Source organism: Pollachius pollachius (assembly GCF_949987615.1).
Source record: "Pollachius pollachius genome assembly, chromosome: 9".
Classification (NCBI taxonomy): domain Eukaryota; kingdom Metazoa; phylum Chordata; class Actinopteri; order Gadiformes; family Gadidae; genus Pollachius; species Pollachius pollachius.
The window spans coordinates 20,774,397-20,800,908 of NC_136942.1; the positions used below are offsets into that span (position 1 = coordinate 20,774,397).

Consider the following 26,512-nt stretch of genomic DNA (forward strand, 5'->3'; position numbering starts at 1 on the left):
CACATTGTCTCTCCGATTAAATGCCCCTCAGCTCAGGAGGGCGAGCGGAGGGGCGGAGGGGGGCACCGGGGAGCTCACCGGTTTGACCTTTGCCGGGCTGGAGTTATTCCCCCTCCTGGCTGAACTGTGCCAGTCGAACTCACAGAGACTCCGACCCGCAGCCCTCGGCTGGACTTGGTGTGTTTGACATTCAGATGTCGTACTTAACTCTTTTCAGGAAGCGTAATGACCGGCACCCTGGCTGTGCCTTTCTCCCTCACCTCCCTCCATGTGAGGAAGAGCCAGGAGCGCAGAGGGCTGCTCAAGGCTAACAGAAGCGGAGGAAGCTGGTCCTCATAAGTGGTGCTGTTTCAGAGCCAATAGACCCTCTGTCTTCTGTGGAGCGTGTGATAGGCTGAACGCTAATGGGACTCATTGTGTTTATTTTAAGGTCAGGGTCAACTCGCTTAGTGTGTTTCAGTGAAGCAGCTATAAGTTCAGCTTCAATGGTGCGCGCATACACACACACACACACACGCACACACACACACATATACAGAAACCAAACACACACACAGACAAAGACGCAAATTAATTAATGAATGTTATGAGCTACACCTGTGTTTACCCCTCGACTACACCTTTGTGAAATAGGCTGCCTTAATATTCATTATCGATGCCACGGTGAAATAAATCAGTGGAGTCTTGAAACACGAGCATCTGGGCCCATTAGAGGAATCGCAAAGCCATAAAATATTGGAGCCGGTTCTTAAAAGTCATGAGATTCCTCCTTCCGATTCATCCTCCAAATGCATGGGCTTGCTTTGGCATCTGTGTGTGTGTGTGAGCAACAGTAGGCAGCAATTTGAGTGTGATTACAAACCAGCATCCAATGTGTCTCCCGAGAGAATCAAATCAGAACGTAATTCTCACAATCTCTCTCATTTGCATTACCCTTTGGCGCCACAGCAAAACAAACCAAGAAGATTTAATTAACAGAATACCACTTACGATTTCCGCAGACCAATTGTAAAACACAGACCGCGCCGTCCAACGGCTGCATCAATACGCAGCTCATAATCAATTGCAGGGTTGGCGAATCAGTTTGGGGCTAAAACAGATCGTCTCATTTGTACTTTCGGCTATCGACTCGAACGCGATGAAGGGCCTCATGCTGAATCACGGGGGCCCTTGAGAAAGGCCCCGGTGGCTGTAGCTGTTCAGTGTTGAGGGGTGTGCGAGGGCCACCCACCTGTCCAGCCGGCGTGGCAGTGACAGAGGCCGCTCCCCGGGTCGCAGCTGTCCGCGTGGCCACAGTGGCAGCTCTCCCGACACTCCAGGCCATATGTGCCGTCCTGCCGACCAATGAGAATCCTTTGTCATCACAACAGCATTTCACATGGAGGTGCGTTTCTCTGTGTCTGTCTCAAACAACTAGTGTTATATATTGTATGTTTGGGCTTTTTATGGACATGGGACAGATAGGAAGGAGAGAGATGGAATGACATGTTGGTCAAGATGGAAACTGGGTCACCACAAAGCATATGGCGTCACTGGGCTGGAGCCAGCCGCCCCGGGTGTCTCTGTCGGCCCAGTGGAACATATTATTGTTTGGCGGTTAATCCACCAAATGTATCATTATTATAATGATGTATTTCAGCTCCCGCTTTAACGTGAAGGGATTTACAGTGAATTGCGATACCTGACCGCAATGAGCAGGAACATGTTCCCTGCAGGTTAGACTGCACAGACATTGGTGTCGAACCCAGAACCCTTAGTCTGGGATTCAAACCTCCGTCCTGTAACCCCCACCCCCACAGCCTCCCCTACACTCCATTCAATAGACACAGAGCTCTGTGGAGCTGTCCTGGCCGTTGTCATAGCAACAGGGGCAGACTCACAGGGCAGGGCTGGTCGCAGTGCGGGCCGCTCCAGCCAGGGGAACAGGTACAGGTGCCGTTGGAGGGGTCACAGGCCGCCCCGTTGGCACACAGGCAGGACTGGTTGCAGCCAGGCCCCCAGGAACCACTGGGACAGGGGACGGAGCAGTCTGCCCCCCGCCAGCCTGCAGGAGGGTTCAAGAGTCATGAGTCAAGAGTAAAGATATACAAGGGAGTCAAGATTGGTATTTATGAAAGACACAGGGTAGTTCTAGGCAAGTCAATTCTTAGGACAAGGTAGGCATCATCTTTGCCGTAGGTAAAACCAAAAGAACACAATATAGGTAAGAAATATAGAATGTAAAATAAGATAACGATTTAAAAAAATATATAACATAAAATATAAAATGGCATGTAAGGTAGACGAATACCGGTGTGAACATATACATGCTCCCCTGAATACAAGATATTCAGGGGAGCTAACAGATACACTCTGTATAGTGTAAGTGTTCCCATACCACACATCCCACAGGGAGAGTGTGGGAAAAAATACAAACATGAATATTTATGTGAATGGGAATTTTCGGAATAATCTTTATATGCTTGTAGGGGGTCAACAGAATAATGCATTGTGAAGGCATTGTGATTATTCATTATCTATCGTCTCTATCTATCTATGTGTCATCTACTTAGATTTTCAATACTCAACTTTCAAAGAAACAAGCTCTAACATGCATTAAATATTCAACATATGCACTGTACCCAATGTAAAAACCACTAATCCTGAATGTAATGCTTAATGCAGGATTGTTAATTATCATTCACCGTTAAATTGATCAATTCTGGTGGAGCAGATGTTATTTCGTAAAATGGTATAATTGAATCCTTCACTACAATGAATATACTAATTATCTCATTTATTAGTGATTCATGTTGGGAATAAAACATTGTGTTCTTATCAGCTAAATTGCATAACCTGAGTTTAATTTAAAATTGAGTTTAAGTAATAGCTTGCAAAGAAGTCAAAGTCAAAAAAGTCAAATCAGAAAGAATTACAGAAAATAATCCTATCCAAAGGATAAGAAAATGTAAAATGTTACAAAAAATTCAAACATTCATATTGCATTCAAAAGAAGAAATGAAAACAGACAAACATTTACACATTAACAACATAACAAATAGCGTATATAGGCAGAGAAGGAGAACAGGAGAACCGGAGACCAGGAGAAAAAACAGCTTTAAACACAATAGGAACAGAAACACAGAAATGGCCTGGTGGCAGTATCTCTTGGCGCGTGTTAAAAGCCGTGCTGCAGCAGTTTGAACCAGCAGACCGCTGATAGATTTATGTCTGGGGCGAGCACACAGACCTAAAACAGCGGAGGCACCACAGACAGAGAGATAAAGGCTCGGGGAGAGCGGCTCTCTCCACATCGGCAGCTGAGATAAGGCTGACCTTGGCTTTAATCTTCTCTCTAATGGTTGGACAACATGGTCGGATGACTTGTCCATGAGAGGCTCCATACTCCAGCGCCACCAGTAGACTATCCTCCACCGTTTAGAAGGCAAATAAGTGTGTGTACCCTGCCTGGGAGAGAGCCAGTCAGAGCTAGGGAAAAGAGTCAGAGCTAGGGCGGTCGTTGGGTTCGATCGGAATGTGAATGATATCACAGAGAAACCCTTCCATCCTCCACCAATCTGGGAGGCATACATATTGATCCATCAGCATCCTATCTGTGCTTAATCCCTGGCGGTGTAGTCAATATTGTTTGTGGTTGGAATGTAACCCACCTCTCGCGGCCATTTGTATTACGCTGACAACAACCTGTCAGGTTAAAAGGAAATGCGCTGTTGACGTAAAAAGAACAAGTGATGTCTTTATATGACTGCATAAAATCATTAGTTTTTAGTCTGCATCGTGTGTGTTGACGCTCAGGGATGTTGTGATTGGACCACAGCAGATGATGGGGATTCAAGCCTAGTTTTGAATGAGCTTTGGAGTCAATATCTCTACTGGGTGATCTGGGAGGGAGAAGGGAGGGCCAGGTGTTGAGCTGTATTAGAACCAATGACTTTTTTGAAAGCCCAAAACCCACTTGCATACATCCCTTCGGGCCATATTCAGATAAGGAGCACAGCCTAGTCATGCGTGTGGTGTGTGCTGTTGAACAATGCAAAGAGATATTCAAAGGGATGTTTCTGCAGCAAAAGCACGGCGAGGCCAGCATATATAGATATTTAAATACAAAGCTAGTGCTATTTAGGCAGATTTAACATTTACAGGTCAGAGAGTTCAGAGATAAAAGAGCCATTAGTTTACTTACAAGGAATGAATGAATGAATAGAGCCGACGGCTGCTTATTAATGCGGTAGAATAATGCTTTTAGACAGAAAAAAAAAGACAGAAACCACACATATTTCCCACAGACGAAAAATGAATTATTTTATGGATGACAGCGACCGCCCCTATAGCCCACCAGACAGTTTCCCAGACAGCTCTGGTCCTGGTGAGGGTATCACAACCCACGTGAGGTGGACCGTATTAACCCTGCAAAGGCCAATCACGCTGTACCTTCTCTGCATGCACAGGAGCCGTCGACAGGGGAGCAGGAGCCGTCGTTACGGCAGGAACAGGAAGTCAGGCAGCTCGGCCCGTACAGGCCAGCGGGGCACAACGAAGAACAGTCCTCCCCCTGTGGACAGAGGAGGTCAGAGTGGCACCGGGCATCAGCGGACAAAGGACACACATGACTCTAGTACGTTGGCATGAGTCCAGCTGTGATTTAACGTGACATAACGTCTGGCGGGGGTCACACTGTCACTGTGTAGCGATGAAACATCCCGTCGACCTAATGGCCCCCCCTAGTCGCGTGGGTTCACAGCACGGGCATAAACCCCTCATCACCCCGTAACCCCCCCACTGCCTCAACAAATCACTGGCTATCATTACTTACAGAAAGAGTCCAAAATGTCACACCAATGAACACTTGGGCGAATCTCGATAGCAGTTTTTCATTTTTTACAGTTGCTATATTCTATTTTAAAGGATCAGAGCAAATTCAAGAGTGGCCAGGCGTGTGTGTGACTCCCTGAACATGGACGCACGGCCACACGGCCACCCGGCCACCCGGCATGTGCAAGGGGAGACGGGAGATCGATTTATCCTGAAAGTGTGGAGAAAAGGCCCCTGGGTGGGCGCCATGCGTCCAGGGGAGCAGAGCCTCCCGGCTGCCTGACAACGAGGCCCATTCCTGGTAATGAGCTCAGCGAGGGGACCGGCTTGGCCATGCTGGAGGGGGGAACCTTCCAGTCGCCTCACCGCGGCCAAGAGGACATGCTTGGCCGAGCGCGTGTAGCATTGAGTCCCCCACCATGGCATTAGAGCAGCGAGGCTGCCGCCTCAGAATGACACTCCTCCTTCCCTGTCCTCCCGTTCCTGCTGTCATTAGAACGTCTGCAGCTTTAAAAGCTGAGCGCTGCAAGGATTCCAACATCCTCTTCACTCCCTAAGTGATTCCCCACCCACCCGCCCTGCTCCCCCTCCACCTCACCCACCTCCTCCTCCCTTCCCCTTCTCCTCAGTTCCCTGGTTTGAGTGACAGGTGACACAATGATTTAGTGTCCCAATTAGCGGCCGGGAGGACTCTGGCGCGGCTCCCTTCCGTCCCTCATCAGGACCTGGCGCCGCTGCCAGCTGCTCAACGCTGTCATTATCGTTTTGAACTCGCTTTAAAAGCGGAGGTAGCTGAGGATGTGGTGGTGGACGCCAAGGGCAGAACACAGATCTGCCCGTGCCTCTTTGAGGGACATAAAAGCGCCACCCGTCCCCCCCCCTGCCCCACCCCCCCACCCAACCACCCCCTGCCAATGCAGTTTCTTTATCAATCGCATACAATAAGCTTTGTTCTGGACGAAATGGAGCCTCAGAATCTGCTAACAACGGCAGGTCGGAGGGGAGGCGTGTGGGGGGGCTAGAAGAGGTTTCCGGGGCTGTCTCCTGAGGATATGCAATTTGCTGGTGTGTGGCCGCGCGGGAGCACAGGTTCATCGAGCTGCAAATGACCACACGGATTTCATTTGCTTCCGCCGCCGCAGCCAGTGTCGGTGTTCACTTCCCTTCCACGTGGCGTGGCGATGGTGGCGGGCTGCGTGGCGCTCAGCCACGGACGTGGGTGCTGCTCATTAGCCCACTGATTCATATCCCCCCCGAGCTGGGGAAGGCATGTGGGGGGGGGGACATTATTAATACAGGGGCTGTGTGAGCCTTCGCCACGGCGACCTTACATAACGACGCGTGCGCTCAATGGCAGCACAGGAAACTACGCCCAGACCACAGCGGCCCCGCATAGGGAGAACACCGAACTACGTTCCCGTTGGTAACACACTGTAGTTGGAGGGAATTCTTTCTCGGAACGCCTCTCTCCGACGCGCATTGATCCACGGCCTTGCATCCGTCGAGACTGGACGTAAATGGCATTGCTAATTACCAATCAGACTCTACCTCTCCCAAACAGTTAATCTTACTGCAAGGTGGAGGGCTGGCAATTTAAAATTCATGCAGCAAGACAGATAATGAACCCATTGATGAGGTTAGCAGCCCCGGAGAGACTAGAACATGACTTGTTTTCATGAGCTACAAAAGGATGTTAAAAATCATTTCACTGCCACACATCACAAAACACAGTGGTGTCTCTCTCTCACTCACACTCACACACACACACAGACTCGCACACACACACATACGCATGCACGTGCATGCAGACACACAAACACATACGAACACACACAGAAACGCAAACACACACACATACACACACACAGAACCGAACTAACACTAACACAAGTCGTGAGATGTAAACCCGAGGTCCAGGGCAGAATGGTAGGGTGAGTACTGTGTGGGGACAGCAGAGGACAATGTCAGAAGAAGTAACATGTAATCACTTTATCCCAATCAGAAAAGAACATGTCCAATTACTGGGGCCAAATCAAGCGCACAGGGCACAGCGTGCGGCCACACTTGAGAGGCTTGCCTCCCCCACTGAGAGGAGGCTGCTGGACCAGGCCCATATGTTTCCAGAGACACTCTCGGGCGTCATTTGACCAACCATTTAAAAGCCGTACCCTGACCGCCACCGCCAAAGACACAGGGCGGTTAAAGTGAAGAAAACAAAAAAGTTTTCAACTGTGTTAGAAAATACAGTTTAGGTTGAAATATGTCTGACTATAAACAGCCACAGACACATTACTTTCCCAGTACACACACATGAACACACATGCAAACGTACACATGCACACATGCACACACAGAACACATGCACACACACACACCACACACGCGCAAACACACACACACACACACACACACACACACAAAGAGACACATAGACACACACACCCTCAGACCCCCCTTCTTCTCAGACCCCCCTCTCTCTCTTAATCTCTATCTCAATCACATAAACACACACACACAGATACAAACACACACCCACACCCCCACACACACACACACACACACACACACACACACACACACACACACACACAGAGGTGCAAACGCCTGCCAAGCCACCACATGAGGTGCGTCTCCACCTGACTGCCCGCCACCGCCGCTGGCTGCAGCCCTCTAGGTGTCTTTAATGGGTCTGGCAGGCCTTCCCAGCACACGCCGAAGAGAACAGGTGGAGCAAATTAAGGCTCAGTCTGTGGCCCACTGTGTAGCCGGCCGCCCGCAGCCGCCCGCCTAAAGACAGGCGGCCCACTCTAAACCAGCCGCCGCCACTCTGACACACAGGAAGGACGCGAGCGGCCCACCTTGTGGTAGGGGGAGGGGGGCACTGGATTAAGCACTAATAAAAATCGTTTCCGGAGAAATGGGCTTGAAGTTCTGGCTGTTTGGTGCGGAGATAAAAGAGTCCGGAGCCAGGGCCGGCGCTCCCATCCCTCCAGAGCTCGTTTGAGGAGCAGGGTTGATCACACTGGGGTTTAATATTGATGGGGCAGACCAAGCTTTGCCGGAGATGTCGTCATGTTTAAGGGCTTCTTTCAGAAAGTGGTGTAATCCCAAACTTAGCGTGCTATTAGAGACGGATAGAAGTCTTGACTGCCTACTGCCTTCCTTGGAACAATGGCTTTCAAAAGCTACGCATTACTATACATACAGACGTTAAGAAGATTCAAATATAAGCTGGTCCCCTCTTGAGTAAAGGACGACTTTATGATATTTTCTTTTACTGTTTGTTAAACTTAGGTATGATATATGAATCATGTTGCAAGGTTGCAATAGAAGGAGAGGAAGGTTACAATGCAATTAACCAATTATAAATTAGCATGTCAGCAGTCCCCAGAGTACAAGGTGATGTAATTAATTATATTAATCACATTACTGAGACTGCTAGATTGAAAAATGGAGAATCAGCTGAATTCTAATTTACAAAATGAGCCATATATGCTTTTTGTTTATGTTGGAGTTCGGTGCATGCTAGGCACGAAGGCCTACGCACAGCAGAAGTTTAGTCTCAAGTAACTTTCCAATGTTTTATCTTGGTAGGAACGGTTGCTAATTAGTGTGTTCAAGTAAGGTTGTTGAGTTAGGAACCACTTAACAAAGGTAGAGTTATAAAAAGGAGAAAATACAACTTAATTAAAAGAGCTGAATCGCAACGTGCAACATTTTACGACCAGCCCTTTAATCATGCAGTCAATAACAGTGTGTTATACATATATCAACTCAATAAACTTAATCCAAAGAGCCCCTTCATATCTCTGATGGAGACCGCAGCCTGTCACTCACCATCAGACCAGCGGGGCATATGCAGGAGCCGGTGACACTGTGGCACTCAGTCCCATGGGCGCAGTCACACGTTGACCTGCAGCTGTCGCCGTAGGAGCCAGACGGACAGCTTTCGTTGCAGTAGAGCCCTGTCCATCCAGAGGAGCAGCTACACTCACCAGACAGCGGGTGACAACTTGAACAGCCCGAGACACAGAGGAAGTGGAGGGGGAAATAGAGAGACGGACACAGAGAGACAGAGAGAGAGAGGGAGACAGGGAGAGAGAGACAGAGAGAGAGAGGGAGACAGGGAGAGAGAGAGAGAGAGAGTTATATCTTTAGAAACATATCTGATCTTGCGCTAGTAGGGTCAGACAGTGGGTCCTCAAGCCGTTGGCAATCCATCTGTCTGTTGGTGTCTACAGACCGGCGCTGAGATAAATGAGATGTCTCTTTTCTCCTTCGTTCCCCTAATGATTTCCAAGGCCATCGTCCAGGTCCAGCCAGCATCAGAGCATTAACATTGCATTAACTATGGATGCTGCTGAGTAATAATGAATGAAGCAAAGGTCGCCATTAAAAGCTAACTCCGTGACACATGGCTACGAGGTGTCCAGCTTCTAAATGGCGCTCATGGTCCAGAGCCCGGCTGCGCGATTGGTAGTCGGTGAGCGCTTGGTCTCATAAATCAGACCTTCCATTGATGGCAGACACACTCAATGCTCGGTGAACTGGGCATTTCACTTTCTTTAGCTTCGTATTTGTTCCAACCGATCATCTTGTTGGAGTCAGGGATCTCTCAGCGTGTAATTGGTGCTCACATACTTAGCGAGCAGTAGGAAACTGTAAAAAAGTGTCTGTAAAGTCTTCAAATCAATGGCCACTTTAGAAATACACTTATTCAAATCCCCTCCTGAAAGCTTCCCCCCCGCTTTGCAACAGACTTTTCCGCAACCAACAGGGAACAAGGCCTTACTCCGCCCCTCGTACTTCCTGGTTTCCGGCCCAAACTCCGGGGCCGTCCCGCCCCAGACGGCCAACGTGGTAGGATGTCTGGATCAGCGATCAGGGGGCGCTTCAGTCAGGTGCAGAGTGTAGGGGGGAAGGGGGTCTGGCTGTATTTAAGTTGGGGGTCTGGCTGTAGTGAAGGTGGGGGTCTAGCTGTATCGAAGGTTGGGGTCTGGCTGTAGTGAAGGTGGGGGTCTGGCTGTAGTGAAGGGAGGGGTCTTGCTGTAGTGGAGGTGGGGGTCTGGCTGTAGTGAAGGGGGGGGTCTGGCTGTAGTGAAGCCGTCACACTAAATGTTATGCACATCCTTGTTGGCCACCGGAGCCCCACTGACCTGACGGTGTTGGCTGCGTCACAGGGGCAGTACTTGTCACAGATGAGGCCGTAGAGTCCCGGCGGGCAGAACCTCTCCTGGCAGTTGGGGCCCTTGAAGCCCGTGTCACAGAGACACGCGCCGTTGATGTGGTAACACTTGGCCCCGTTCTGACAGTCGCACCTCTGGCCGCACTGGGGCCCGTAGGTGCCAACGGGGCACTCGTCCTGGCACCTGGGCGCGGCGGGACAGAGGCGGGGAGACTCGAGTTAATGCCAATAACACGTCACAGGTCAAAAAGAGCAGACTTCACCAGTGATGATGAGAACGGATCAAATGTTGTTTTTTAAATGAAACTGAAGCACACCTCTTCTGTTTTCAACGTGCAGAAATTAAATAATGAACGCATCACGTAGTCAACTCATTTCGTTTTGTATCTGTGAACGCACGAGGTTCATCCCAATCAAAGCACAACTGTGGTATTACACCTGGAAGGGTTCGATGGGAGAACGCACAGGTGCAGAATATTCCTGCCAGGTTAATTCGCCTGCCACTCGCAGAATGAATGAGGGCAATTCTGTGAAATAATAAAGCCAAAGAGTAGAGTCGTCCAGCAAGTGTTTTCATTCAGCGAGACAATTGCTTCAGCCAAACTAATAAAGCAAGACTGCTACTGGGCTGCTCGGGCTGGCGGAGAGGGAACTCAAGAGATGTGTGGTTTCAATGAGCCTCTAATACAAGCCCATTACTTATAATTAATGAGAAGAAGCGGGCCGGCATGGAGCCCGTAGTGAGATCAATGGACACGCTGGAATAGGACGATGAATGGAGGCTAAAGACGCCAGCATGGCCGGCCGGCATGAGCAGGAGACTAATTAAGTGTAAAGCCCTCTGTAAATGTTTCTAATTCCACATTCTCACTAATTAACGTTCATGCATTTCTACTGCTCTTTCTCAGGCAGGAATATTCCAGCACACACAGGTATCGTCTTGTTTACAAATCCACAAAGAGAATAGGTCAGTGGATATCTCGGTTCACGTGTAAACTGAACACACCAAACTATCCTGACGCCCTTTTTTCCCACCCCTAATATCATTAAAGTATGCCAGGTCTGGCCTATATTCAAACAGCGAGAACAAAAGTTCCTCTTCTGAGGACTCTGGTATCCTGTGGCGTGGTGGAGATGCTGGGCACCAGACTCGTACCTCCGTCCGCTGAAGCCAGCCGCGCACTGGCACTGCCCGGTGACGTGGTCGCAGAGCCCGCCGTTACGGCAGGAACAGTCCCGGCTGCAGTTCACGCCGTACTTCCCGAGCGGACACGGCTGTGCGCAGACGGAGCCCTTTGGGGGAGAGGCGAGCGGAGATCGTCCTCATGCCCTCACACAACATTGATTCAAGGCAGTGCATTGAGCACAGTCAGAGCTGCTAAGTCCTGTGATAATATAGATTATGTATGTCGCAGCGATTTAGTTTGCTGTTATCCGCCACCAATATCTAGTTCTAACACTTTTAAGCCTCTGATCTGGCAATACAAAAGCAACCATGCCGGCTTGTTGGAAATAAATAAATTGTTGGCGCATTTTTTTGTCTGATGATCCAGATTGGCTGTATTTACTGGCTACAGTGGTTGACCTACAGTGGTTTCATGAAGCTCTTTCATTTTATACTGCTCCTTCATAACTTCCATATACCCAATTTTCTCCTTACTCTCCACCTACGTCTTCTCTCTCTCCCTCTCTCTCATCCTCCTTCTCCTCCCCCTCCTCCCTCACCTCTCCTCCCCCTCCTCCCTCTCCTCCCCCTCCTCCCTCTCCTCCCCTCTCCTCCCTCACCTCTCCTCCCAGTCCTCCCTCTCCTCCCCCTCCTCCCTCTCCTCCCTCACCTCTCCTCCCCCTCCTCCCTCTCCTCCCTCTCCTCCCCTCTCCTCCCTCACCTCTCCTCCCCCTCCTCCCTCTCCCCCCCTCCTCCCTCTCCCCCCCTCCTCCCTCTCCTCCCCTCTCCTCCCTCACCTCTCCTCCCCCTCCTCCCTCTCTCCTCCCTCACCTCCCCTCTCCTCCCTCACCTCTCCTCCCCCTCCTCCCTCTCCTCCCTCACCTCTCCTCCCCCTCCTCCCCTCCTCCCTCTCCCTCTCCTCCCCCTCCTCCCTCTCCTCCCCTCTCCTCCCTCACCTCTTCTCCCCCTCCTCCCTCTCCTCCCCTCTCCTCCCTCACCTCTCCTCCCCCTCCTCCCTCTCCTCCCCCTCCTCCCTATCCTCCTACCTCACCTCCCCCTCCTCCTCCTTCCCTCTCCTCCTTCTCCTGCCCTCTCCTCCCTCTCCTTCTCCCTCCTCCCCCTCCTCCCCTCCTACCATCCATCCGGTGGGACAGGAGCAGTCTCCGGTGATGTGGTGGCACGTTCCTCTGTTCTGACAGGGGCATCGCTGCTCACACTGAAGCCCGTGACTCCCGAAGGGGCACCGCTCCCCACAGCTGCACCCCACCGAGGGCCACCCAGCCGAGGGCCACCCCACCGAGAGCCACCCGACGACGCCAGACGACAGGCCGAGCCACACCCAACGACCAGCCCACAACACCGAGGACGAAGTTCAAAAACAAAAAAAGACAAACACACACAACACCAAACACGTTACCCCTCAGATATAGGCCAGTTAACACACTGCACCCTCAGGCAAAATAATATTTTGTTTTTCCTAACTCTCTATTATCATGTGTGCGGCTCATGCAGAATGTGACGGCGTGCGATGAGGTGGAGCACCTGAACACGTAGGTCAGAGAGGAAGAGATTCTACTTTGTGGGTGGGGGGGGGGGGGTCTCAGCAGCCGGCCATACTCACAAAGCGCCAGTGTACCCTGACGCGCAGATGCACTCTCCGGTCTCATGGTGGCAGGTGGCGCCATTCAGGCACTGGCAGGGCAGCTGGCACGCCTTGCCGTAGTAGCCGAGCTCGCAGGGCTCCTCACAGCGCCAGCCCTGGTAGCCGTCGGTGCACACACAAGCACCTGTGATGGGGTTACACTTGGCACCGTTCTGGCACTGGCACCGGTTGCTGCAGTGGGGTCCCCAGTGGTCACTCTCGCAGCCTGGGGAGGGGGAGAGAGGGGAGTGAGGGGTGAGAGGGGAGAGAGGGGAGAGGGGAGACAGGGGAGAGAGGGGAGAGAGGGGAGGGAAGGGAGAGAGGGGAGAGAGGAGAGAGGGGAGAGAGGGGAGAGAGGAGAGAGGGGAGAGAGGGGAGGGAAGGGAGAGAGGGGAGAGAGGAGAGAGGGGAGAGAGGGGAGAGAGGAGAGAGGGGAGAGGGGAGAGAGGGGAGAGAGGTGAGGGGAGAGAGGGGAGAGAGGGGGAGAGAGGGGAGGGAAGGGAGAGAGGGGAGAGAGGGGAGAGAGGAGAGAGGGGAGAGGGGAGAGAGGGGAGAGAGGGGAGAGGGGAGAGGGGAGAGAGGGGAGGGAGGAGAGAGAGGTGGGCGTCAGAGGGGTTAGCGGTGCACAGACACACACGGCAGCGTCCTGATGGCGGGGCATGTGGGTCAGCACAATGGAGTTTTCGGGCTCGTTGGAGAGTGAGAGCTGCGTTGTTGTGTGTGGTTCATGGTCTGGGAAAGACTCTACATGGATTCATGTGAGTTTTTGAAAAGGTGGGGTAAGCTAAATCTATTGTTTGATTTATAAAGCACATTATCTTTGTCTGCATCAGTCCATTTTGGACTATTTGTATATACTTTCAGCCTTATAAATAAAGGCTGAAAGACTACTTATTTATTTATTTTATATGAACTGCTCTTAAATCTGAATATTTTGAACTGTGTTGCACACATTTTACTCAAAAACCCAGATATTATATTTAAAAAAGAAACCATTGTTTCCGGGCATTTGTAAGACCTGTGAAGTTAAATAAGTGTATAGCTCCCTCCTAAGGGCATCTTCTTTCCTAAATCCCAGCAGTAACTTATCTTTTCAGAACCCCGGCAACATTTCCTCAGATCATTTAAAGATGCGTTTTGTTAAATCCTGTCTCCGAACGAGAACACAATAAACCCACAACAGCAGCGCTGCTCCTCCTCCAGCGAGCCGCTTCCTACGGCAGGGAACTCTCAGTACCTGGGCAGAGAGAGCTGCCTCTGTCCCGGGTAATTCAGTTGTTCTGCGGATCTTGCCGGGATTTAAGAGATTGAGATCTCCTTATGTCTCTGAATCAGCGGCGGCAGTATTGCCTCTCATAAAGGGCACAGCGTGAGGCCTCGGCTAGGCGGCCAGCGGCTGAGAACAGATTCCATTATTGACTTTCACATCATGGCCCGACCCAGTTAGAAATGCAAAGATGGCCGGCTGGCTTCCCTGTGCGCCCTGTGCTCTGTGTTTTTTCTGCCAGCGCTCTGATCAACTGGAATGGGAACATAATGAAAGCTGTTCCACGCTCAGGTACACGGTGGGAACACGAGCAGCCTGCCCCCTAATGCAGGCCGCTCTGCCTCCGAGGGGGGTCTGCCACTACTGCCTCTGTGGCTAGATAGGGCTATAGGCCGAATCACGGGCCTGCATCAGGCAGCGGACGTAGGGGGGGCAGCTATTGATTCAAACTAATCTCTCATGGCCTCTAGTCTGGCATGAATGAATTCCCTGATGGCCGGACTTGTGCCACGCAAACTACCCTGGGATATTAAACGTTGAGGTGTAATGGATGAGCAGTTTAGCCCCGCTTCTGATGTGTGTATGGGCCCTGCTGATCACTGCTCCTTCAGCCCACGAAACCACCTCATCAACTCTCTCTCTCTCTCTCTCTCTCTCTCTCTCTCTCTCTCTCTCTCTCTCTCTCTCTCTCTCTCTCTCTCTCTCTCTCTCTCTCTCTCTCTCTTGATTGCCCACACGCCCACCATGACACATCCTCACCTCTCACATCAACACAACATGCAGTGCTTATTTGTTCCAACTGTGCCAGACTGGAAGCATTGAAAAATGAATGTTTTTTTGGGGGGGAATTGTTCAAAGTGAAATGACAATGATGAAAAAAAAAAAAAAGACGAAACGACAAGGCTGAGATTTATTTTTTAGAGGTGTCTGGTTCTTGGGGGCTCAATCAAATGTTACTCTCTAAAGCGTTGGAGCTTTTTTCTCCCTGGCTTGCACTCAAAGACCTCAACACATGGAGAGCAAAGCCCATTATCTAGCGGTCCCTGTCCTCGTCCTCTCCTCTGTAGCCGGGGCTTTGACGTCAGTTAGCTTTGATTACCTAGTCAGAGTTCACCCTCTGCTGTGGGCAGAGCAGAAACATCCAGGAACAACTTCTACATCCATTCCAAATTGATTCGGGTGATGCTCTTTAGGCGTCTAGGGGATGGAGCGGGGGCCGGGAGCGGTGAGGGAACCAGACCCCCCTGAGGGTTGGAGCCTTTGGAGGGTGAATCACACCGCAGAGGCCCAGAACAGGAAAGCCCCGGTTCAACCACCATTAACTCGCCTTGACCCTTGACCCTGATCACTGAGTCTAAAAATAAAGCAGGACCGTCACGGGTCCCCTCACACAGAGCCATGTGGGACCACCACGGTACAGATCCCAGGTTACAGACCCTAGGGTACAGACAACACGGTACAGACACCAGGGTACTAGAGACCACATGGTACAGACACCAGGGTACAGACGCCAGGATACAGACACCAGGGTACTACAGACCCCAGGGTACAGACAGCAGGGTACAGACCCCAGGGTAAAGATCACCCAGGGTACAGACCCCAGGGTACAGACACAGGGTACAGAGACCAGGGTACAGACCCCAGGGTAAAGACACCAGTGTACTTAACTCAGGGTACAGACACCAGGGTACAGACACTGGGTACAGACACAGGGTACAGAGACCAGGGTACAGACCCCACAGTACAGTCCCCACGGTACAGACCCCATGGTACAGACCCCAGGGTACAGACCCCAGGGTACAGACACCAGGGTACAGACCCCAGGGTATAGACCCCACGGTACAGATATCACGGTACAGACACCAGTGTAGATACCAGGGTACAGACACAAGGGTACAGACCCCAGGGAACAGACACAGGGTGGAGCCCCACAGTACAGACCCCAGGGTACTACAGACACCAGGGTTCTGTTTGTTATCCCCATCTGACGAAGCAAACACAAGACCTGCAGCTAGCACCTCCTCTGTTTGCTCACTGCAAACTAAAGAAGAGGTTAGAGCGAGAGAGAGAGAGAGAGAGAGAGAGAGAGAGAGAGAGAGAGAGAGAGAGAGACAACTTTGTGGCGCTGAACATTGAAGTTTGTTCTAAAGTCTGCATTTAAAACATTGCCAGTTGTGATATTTATAACAAACAGCTTTCAGTCAAAACCTCAGTAAGAACAGCACACCGAAGTTGGCCTTTCCAGCAGTGCGCTTACCTCTGCCAAAGCTGCAGAGGGCTGAACGTGATGATAGGAAGAAAAACACTCAGAGACCTCCATCAGACCAATTAACCAAACCAAAATACATATGGACGGCATTCAAATAAAGCTTCTGTAACCAGCGGCCACTCAACGTGCTGTACAATTACTGGCTCCAATGTACCCAATCATAGATATATTCCCACACGACATCACTGTACACCGCGCAAGGCAGCAGCCAGCTCGTCAGGAGCGGTTGGTTAGGTGCTCAGTGACTCCTTGACCCTTCGCTAGGAGGAGCCAGGGATCAAACCTGCAACCTTCTGTTTGCCAGGTTACCTGCTCTTTGTGATAGGGAGAATACTTATGATGGACTACTACATTAAGTAAAACCTGGCAAAAAGGGGGGGGGGGACAGGTTTCCTTAAAATGTCCCATTTGGGCAGCAGAGCAGCATAGTGTGATGGTTACCCCCTTGTCTTCTGAAGCCTTCATGGGGTCTGACTCGAGTCTGGCACAGAAACAACTACAACTCTATTATTATCATCCTCGTTCTCTCCCTCCCCTCACAGACTTCATGAATGGAAGCAAATCATTCAGCAATTTGGAAGAATTTAATGAAAGAACAGCTTCGTACTGCTCTCTGTGAGTTGGCTCAGAGAGAACAGTACGAAGGGGTAACGCTTTATGAAGGGCGTTCAACAGAGGCTTGTATCAAAACTCTGCACATTCAGCCCAGCGCTGGCTCACTGTGGCAGACGCATCCTCTCAGAGTCCGACTGGGTTGCATAACGGACTGGAGGTAAACAGAAGAATGCTGTGTGTTGAGAGTTTAACTCCTTCCAGCGCTAGACCTAAACTGCCACCCTTCATGATACTGTGTCATTCTCATCTCATGGCTTTAGGTTTACCACTGAAGAGTCATCGAGACCTTTCGTGGTCCAACTCATATGCAAGGATAAAGATAGATGAATGCACATGGAGTGGCTGCAGCCCCTTTAGTCACAGTCATCACTGCAAGAAGGCCATGGCCCGCAGGAAAACACAGATTAATGCAAGACAGCAACAGCAAACATTACAATGGCAAACAAGGAAATTATGGGATGACCAACGCAACTCGCGTTTTGAAATAATAACCAGCCATAATATTATATTTACTGAACAATATTTATAATTTAGTTATTTTCAATGACCTGTTATTCTTTCTAGAATTGTAGATTAGTCTTTTTAAGAACATGATCAAACGCAGCACCAGCAGTACCAAAGATAGAAAACACTTCTATAATCGATGAGGCACAAGAGGTTAACATTGTTGAGACATGCCTATGAGCTTGACAAATACACATCAGAGTAGAGTGGCCCTGCCAATAGCCATGGGAGCCTTCCTGCTAAATTGGAATAACAGCGCGCTGCAGCCTTGGCTGTGGGGCGTGTCGCTGGGCTGGCCCCAATTCATCTTATCTGATACCCCGCATGTTCACCTTCCCTGGGGAAGCAGCCACACAGGGCTGCACTCATCCAGTGACACACACACACTGACGCACCCACTCACCCTGTGACACACACACAGCAAACACACCTACTCACCCAGCACGCCTGCCTACACAAACGCATGCTCACACAAACAACGCACGCATGGACGTTCACCAACGCACACACTCACCTAGAACGCCCACCTGCACACACACACACACACACACACAGACACACACACACACCACCGCACCCACTCCTTTAGCATGCCCGCCTGCACACACACACACACACACACACACACACAACGCACACACTCATAGGCATAGACACACACACAAACACACATACATAAACTCAAAAACACACACATACACACATGAACAAACATACACACAAAGGCAAGGACACGGACACACACACACACACACAAAAGCACAAACAAAACACATACACACAAACCCATACAAAGACCCACAAACAAACACACACACACACACACACACACGCACACACAAAAGCAAGAACAAAAAACAGACACACACACAATCTATCCCTTGGATGGCTTTTGGGTCTAATTTACTCAATGCAGATTCCTCTGCACTCTACCGCCCAGGGTGTGATACGTTGTCTCCCCCTCTACCGTCGCATAATTTGACACGGATGCAACAAGATGCACCCGTTCTCATTATTTCTGAAGCACAGAGTCAAGTAAAGTAAATCACTTGACACTCAGGACCACGCACCACCCATTAGAGCGCTGTGCTGGCCGTCCATTCAGAGAACACCTGAATATCTGCTCATTCCTCTGTGCGCTGCAGTGGCCGGTCGATCCCGGTCCAGTGTGCGTCCGGCCGCTGGCAGGGCTTCTCTGCAGCCCCTTCCTAACCCGGTTACACCTCAAAGCGTCCGGGGGGCCAGCGGGGCCACGGGGCCCTGGCAGGGCCAACGGGCCCGGCGCTGCGAGTCCTCAACAAGCAATAAAGTGTGAAGTGACTTCTTGTCGTTGGAGGAGCAGGGGCTCAATCTAACAAAGGCCTTCGCGGGTCGCGGCGGAGGCAGTAAAGCCGGAGCCCAGCTGCAGCTGACATGTCGGTGCCTCGGCTCAGGAAAGCAGCAGGAGCAGCAGAGTTCCCCCCCCCGCCCCGTCCCCCTGGCTCAGCTTTATGTCAGGGTCAGCAAATTGTTCCACCGCCCAATACCCCTACCAATTAATAATTCACCCTTCGTCCCGTTGTGCAGAGGAAAACAACGCAAACGCCCTTTATGTCTCTGGCATGGGGCAGCCTCACGGTATACTAGGAGAGTGATTCAGGCTCTTTATGAAGCCGTCCCTCCCACTGCCTGTGCAGAAAAACATGTGGGACGCAGCCCGGGCGTGAAACAACATAGCAGACAGGGACACACGGGTGCAGGTCAGAGACGGGCGACAAGTGATGCACAAAAGACGATGTCCGTTCGATAGAGGCAACCCCTACCACTCCTAATTTGCACCCATTGATTTCCTATTTTCAATTATTAATTCTAATTAGATTGAAGAAGGATGTGCTAAGGGAGAGTGGTGGTCAATAGGAAATGGGTGTGGGGTGTCTAAGGGATTAATGCTCAGTCATATAATGACCAAGTTGGGCTGGCCTTAAGTGGTGCTAGGGCCAAGACAGTGGGTCTTCATTTAGGCCCCTCTGTGCAATCCTCTCCCCCCCCCCCAAAAAAAAAGTTCAAAGAGATAAATATAATTCATTCTTCTCCACTTTGCCAATTAGATGTGTGACGGCGGAGGAGGCAGGTGGAAACGTCCAGGCGCACCTTTCTCTCTCTTGGCAGACTCCTCGAGTGTTTCCCCTGAACGCATTCTATTTACAAGTTCTTCGAGACAACTCAACTAATGACAGGCATTTTCCAATTAACGCTTGGGTTCATAAACAGCCAGGGAGATAATGGTTGTCACCCGCCTCAGGTTTCTGCTCGATGCTACCAGTTACTCCTAGGACGTACGAAAGAAGCGTGTTTTAAAGTCACCAGCATGACAACATGTACGTGCCATGACTTAATTACGTTTTAAATCTAAAGGTAGGACTTTCTAAAACTACGAACACAATGAACTCTCTGAGGAGCAGGCTTTTCATGACCCTTGTATTCAATGATTTTCACCATCCACTTATATTAATTAATAACCACTATTAACCACACCCAGTGTCAATAGATCTGTGATGTGTTTACATAATCGATACACATGTGGATGGCTGCTTTATTCATGAGCCAATATTTCCCTCCAAACCAAATACATGCATGAGTGAAGAGGTGTGTGTCATGATGAATTCAAGGTTATCACCTTGGAGAAATATTAAATCGAAACAAGGTAAAAGGCTGGGTGTAACAGCTGTGGGACCTCAGCATCAGTCTTAACTGTACACATTCAATCGTTTGTCTGGTGCTTAATGGGGCTTGACTTGAGCTGCACCTGGTTCCTACAGAGAACCCACAGAGACGTCGTTCACTACTATCATATCTCACACTTCATTTAGCTGGGAAACTGATGAACCCAGTTATCGAGAAGAGATGGATAATATTAAGGAAAGGCTAATATTGTACCTAAGGTATAATGTAGGTTATCTATAGAGGAGAGAGAGACGACATGCTCTCAAATAGATTCCCTGGTTGTAATAGTAGTAGTATAGTAATATAATAATCACACTTTATTGGCTTCAGACATAAGCAACCTACACCTTATATTCACACACTCAAATGCACATGCACACACACACAGACACATATACGTACACGTGCACATACAAACACAGACACACACGTACACACACACACAAACTCACACAAACACACACATATACACACACACAAACACACACACACACACACACACACACTCTCTCTCCAATCACACAGACACACACACACACACACTCTCACACACTCAAACACACACATACACACACCACTCGTGGGCCATTACACTGATAATTGCTTTTTAAGTATCTGATATTATGCAAATCCTCATCAAAAAGCCATAAATCTTCTCAGCAGGTTCCCACCTGACCGCCGTTATAGCCAGCCAAAAGGGGGGGAAGTTTTAAATGAGGGAAGAAATACCACCGCAAAGCTCTCCCTAACTGGACTCTCTCTCTTCGGGACCACAGCCCCTTAGATGTGTGTGTGTGCATTCTGTAGACCCAGCGAGTGGAATGCCTATCGGGGCGGATCCATCCTGGGGATGGTGATCTGAGGCGGGGCAGATGGGTGGTGTTCAAGAGTGAACCACAGGCTCCGTGGGCCACCTCTCTGTTGATGATGTGTAAACAAACCAACCTGTCATGTTTATGCTGCGGCCGCTTCCATTAGAACGTCTCCAGACGCACACACGCAGCTCTCCCAGGTGGGGGGAAGGCGTCTGGTGTAGATGGCTGTTTGCTATTCTGCCCTTTCTCCGAAACTCACTGTCCGCAAGAGCAACTCTCAAAGTCAAAATCAAGACTGAAATATAAACGACACAGAGACAGACACGGGCCCGCGCGCTTCTGTGAGTGTGCATGATTGAGAGCGTGCGTGGCTGTCCGTGTGTGAGAGAGTGTGTGTGTGCATTTTGTGTGTGTATTTGTGTTTGTGCATTGTTTTTGTGTGTGTGTGTGGGTGTGTGTGTGTGTGTGTGTGTGTAAGAGAGAGTGTGTGTGTGTGTGCATTGTGTGTGTGTGTGTGTTTGTGTGTGTGTGTGGGAAAGAGTTTGTGCACATTATGTGTGTGTGTGTGTGTGTGTGTGTTTGTGTGTGTGTGTGTGTGCCTGTGTGAGTGTGTGTGTGTATGTCTGAGATTGAGAGAAACGGAGAGAGAGAGAGAGAGACAGAAGGGAGGGGAGCTTTCTACTATTGATGGCTGTGTTTAAGAAACTGATTATAAACGAATGAAAACAGCATGAAAGAGGGAATATTTAAAATTGAACCTTCAAATTACAACAAAACACACTGCAGCATAGCACAGTATATCCAATTGTGTAGTAGAGTGGTTGTCGTCGAACTTTACACACAACCTTGTGTTACATTTACATCATGACCTTTACCATGTGCTACAGCAGAGCTAAATATAATTACCTTGTAATAAAGTACCTTTTTTTGGTCTTGCTTTTGACAAATGGAAGCAAAAAAACAGGAATTCTCCATTTAGAAGGCTGCTTTCCGAGTCAGGGCAAGCCACGGTGATATTGATCCGTGAAGCCCAACCAACTTCTTGTTTGGTGGTGAAGGGCGATTTTGTCATTCATACAACAGTATGTCTACGCTTAAAATGGAAGCCGGTTCCAGAATCCTAATGCCAGGGCTGATGTTTTATAAGTGAGAGGCTGACAGAATATCAGGGTGCCAAGTCTCTTTAGCAAATCTAATTTCTCAGGAGAAAGTCATTACTTTGAGGATGTGCGTGCGACTGAAAAAGTAAGTCAGCACTTTTTCCCTCCATTTTTTTTATCTTTTATCCATCTGAACTCGATTGAAAAGTCTTAATGAGCTGCGTGCTGCAGGACATGATGGGCTTTCATCAAGCTCTGCTGCCGCGTCAGTGTAGGCTTCACTAAACCAGCGCCTGCGATGGGGTGGGTGTTGGGGGATGGGTGTTGAATTTTATACGAATTTAACCAATACAAACTTCACACTTGACCACGTATGACCTTGTGTTCCTCCAGCACCACAGCTTAGACTGAAGAGGTCTAACAGACAGGAGGCAGACTGGGTCCCTCTTGAGCCCATCCTTGTGTCTGGCAGCGATTGCATTCCCTTTTAAAATATGCTTTGATTCTTATCTTGGAGATGCCCTTTCGCCAAAAGCCAGATCATGGGCTATATCTCTTTGTTCCACTTAATAGACCAAACTGGAGAGATAGCGTCGACTTGTGTTATGTCCTTCCACTTTGTCATCCCTCTGTGACAAAAGATACGGGTTTAATTCAATTCCTTGGCTTTTAATGTCCACATTAGCCTAATAGAGGAGAACTTGGTTGTTTATCCTGACCTTGGTGGAATCAGCAGAGGTTATTTGTAGGGTTGGCAAAGCTTCAGAAAGAAAACAAGGTTTTACAAAACATAGCAGTAGCCTGTATTGATCCGGTGGTCAAAGTCACTTAGAGACAATTCAAGACACCGACGTGTACACGGAGTACAAAGCATCCGGACTCATGACAGCATTGTCATGAGTCCCCACTTGGTAGACGACGTCTCCATATACTTAATGGAGACAAGCTCCATAAAGCTGTTGATGCGACACACACTATTGATGTTAGGAGGTAAAAACGCCAGCTCCGGCCCTGTTCAGGGGGGCCGCTGAACATACCCCCCAAGCTGTTTGTGCTCGCACCTCAGTGTGAACTGCAGAACAGGGAAAGTCCCCCCAGAGAGGGGGGGGGGGGTTGGCTCACTGCAGGCAGGACTCAAGAGCACGGAGCACAACAGAATGCAAAACGCAACCCCAGATACCCCGAGGGCCCCGAGGCAAATTTGATTAAAAGTTTGTTTTTCTTCAGTCTCAACAAACCAAGGCGCTCGTCGATGCGGCACTGACAGTTAATTGGACTTGGCAGGGCCGTGAGTTCATTCGTCAGCATTGTGTGGGGCTTGCCTGGAAGGAGCAGGACAATCAATGTCCCCCAGGAGCGCCTGTAATCACTGCTACACCACAATGAAGTCCAGGGTTAAACATGGGGGAGATTGCAGGTGCGCCGGGAGAATGTGAGAGCGGCTGTTAATGTGCTCCCAGTTCCACCGGGTGCTACACCCAAGGACGGCACCGAAAACCCCCCAGCCCCTCAATGCAGGGGCCGTGAGGGCCACCGTGAGCGCACCTTGAGGGCCACCTTGAGAGCCACCTTGAGGCCCACCTTGACGCCAACCTTGAGGGCCCCTGTGGCCCGCCAGCAATCTCACAGCATCGGCTATACTTCTGAAGGACTGAAACTAGCCACGTTTAGTGGTTTAGTTTATAATTAAATCATTTTCCTTCGATTCATTAATTGTATTTTTTATTGTTGTTAATAATTATTGATGTATTATTTGTAATTATACCACGGTCTGGGGGAATACTTGATTCTGATTGGCTGTGCATTAACCCATGATATACGGACACCTGCTAAGTAGTTCCAGTCAAATTGTCTGTTCAGCCTTCAAAACAATAGCTGGTATATTGTGAAAAATGCATTAAACTGTAATCAGAAAATACGGTTATATGCTATAGACCCTATTGTTTCTGTGGTATAAAGGCTGGGACGAATTTCACATTATAAATATGTACAACGCATAACGTTAGCTCTCTGGCTCATAGCTGAGCAGACTAGAATACCTCCCGTTGCCAAGTCGTAACTAAGGTCCGTCCTATATACCGGAGGAGTGAACAACGTTTCCGTTGCATAAGAACCTTACGGGAGGGTAATGATTGTTCCAGGTGTTAATCAAACCCTCAGGCATTACCAGGGAAACTAAGTTATGGCTTGTGAAAAACTTTATATTTGGATTGTAAAATGCATGAAAATATAAATGAATGGTCTTAATTTATTTTCTTTGGCATCTGACCATGGTATAAGCGGAATAATGCCCTTCGCGGAGTCCAATATCAGGAATTAATGGACTTCAAGGAGGCAACCGTCCTCCGCTGCGTGTCGGACGGTTATAAGGCCTCCACATCGTCCATTAATTCCTGATAATGGACACCTTGTCGGGCATTATCCCTTACTTATTTAAATGGATTTAAAAGGACCACACCACACACCAAATGAATAATCATAAACGGATGCTACGTGGAGTGGTTCTGATACATTTCTGATGTAATGGAATTAAGTTAAATCTTAACTGCTGGATTCAATTAAATTCAATTAAATTTTGTTTGTATAGCCCTTTATCACCATTACAGTCTCAAAGGGCTTAACAGGCCAAATATTTATGACACCCCTCTTTACCCAAGCCCCCACATGGGGGGGGAAACTCCCTTGAATTAGCAAGGAAGAAATCTTGAGAAGAAACGCATAGTAGGGATTCCTCTGTTAGACACAAAAGTTACAAACGCGTTCACAATTTGGATTTGGTCCAAGTGGATAAGTGTTTCCAACAGGCAACATCATGGTTAAGGGGGGATGTGGAAAGTGTGTGGATGATGGCTGGTTAAGCAGCCTCACCTGGCCCGAGTAAGACTGATTGGACTCTGGGGCTGGAGGAGGCTGCACACCTGTTGTGTGCTTTGAGAAATCAATGTGCACAGGTTAAACCAGCCATCAGCGCACACACACTCAGGGAGAGAGATCTCCTACATGGCAACATGGAGCACCAGCGTCATGCATCATCGTCTGCAAGCCTTCCAATAGACTCTCAACCCCACCCCCCTGCGTCCTTGTCTGGAGGAGTCCAGTAAAAGTCACCTAGGCTGAGTGGAGCAATGGACCTTGCTACATAATTATGCAAAACACTCCAAAGCCACCTGTAATAGACATTTAGATGATATTTATGTAATTGGAAATTTGACGTGTTAACGCTGACGGGTGCTGTAGCAATGATCTGTTAACAGCAGAATTAACAAATGAGCTATCAAAGCAATATTAATTATACATATTCTGCCATGCATAGCTTAACATTATTGGTTCAGACTTAACTAGGATAACATTGCACTGTTGACGGGAATTAGGGTTTTGTTACCGCAAATGTTTATAAGAGGCTGTTTTAATTAGGGTGGCATGGTTGTTCATCCAGCTGGGAAGACACCATTGAATTTCCCACATGATACTGACAATGACACAATCAGAACGTTTGTTGTAATCGTTTGCGGTTCGTTTGTACTATGCTCTTTGTCTAATTAGGCTTTTGTAACGCTGTGTACTGTAACAGCCCCCCTCCCCAGCCTGACGACTTATAAATAAAACAGAGGACTCAGTGTCACAGCTTTGAGATAAAAGCCCCACGCAGGCGACCCCCCGGGGGCCCGTGGCAGGCTCCTCAAAGAGGGGGCCCCCCCGTCCCTGCCACTCTTCAGCTACTCCCCCAGAAGAAGGGGAAGAGTGTGATGCAACTGCCAGCGCACAGTAACAGGTTTATTATGTGTATGTAGCGCGCACTGGATGCTAGGTAGGCCATTAAAGGCAATGATCAATGAAATCAATCGAGGCCGTGGCAACAAACTTCATAAACACGGCAACGGAGCATGAAATCAACTGGGAGGCAGGCACTGTGAAACGACCCCCCCCCCCCCCCCCAGTGTGGCTTTGTTCCACATTAGTATTCACCAGATATTATATCTGGCTCCTGTTATCATGGCATTCCAGCCCATTGCAGACGGCTTGGTCCACCAATGACAGATAAGATGTTTGTCTGTAGTCCATTTGATTAAGTCATCTATGCATATTTTCATTGCTGAGTAAACCGTCCTTGTGCATTTTTGTTCTGTTGATCAAAATTCGATCAATAAATCGAATTTCCCACATGATACTGACAAGTGAGGGCCGAGTCGGCCTTTTGTGGCTTGTCAAAAATGTTCAAAACCCAGAAAAAATGATACGAATAAATATATTGTTACTTTATCACCATGACCACACACACAATAGCACACACATAAGGACATATAGACAACAGGATGGACACACACACATACAGAAAAACACACGTACCGATACACACACACACACACCAAACACATACACACACACACATACATGCACACACACACACACACACACACACACACACACACACACA

General features: G+C 49.2%; 1 protein-coding gene across 1 annotated transcript in view; it reads right to left on the reverse strand.

The window, feature by feature from the left end:
• Positions 1-26,512, reverse strand: part of megf11 (multiple EGF-like-domains 11) — a gene marked incomplete at both ends in the record, with an annotated part of 53,301 nt that overhangs the window by 14,321 nt on the left and 12,468 nt on the right. Inside the window, 8 exons of the mRNA XM_079744070.1 lie at positions 1,232-1,334; positions 1,881-2,044; positions 4,432-4,552; positions 8,650-8,824; positions 9,969-10,181; positions 11,154-11,290; positions 12,298-12,418; positions 12,784-13,030. Coding sequence (XP_079600196.1) covers positions 1,232-1,334; positions 1,881-2,044; positions 4,432-4,552; positions 8,650-8,824; positions 9,969-10,181; positions 11,154-11,290; positions 12,298-12,418; positions 12,784-13,030 — 1,281 coding nt within the window. The remainder of the gene's footprint in view (positions 1-1,231; positions 1,335-1,880; positions 2,045-4,431; positions 4,553-8,649; positions 8,825-9,968; positions 10,182-11,153; positions 11,291-12,297; positions 12,419-12,783; positions 13,031-26,512) is intronic.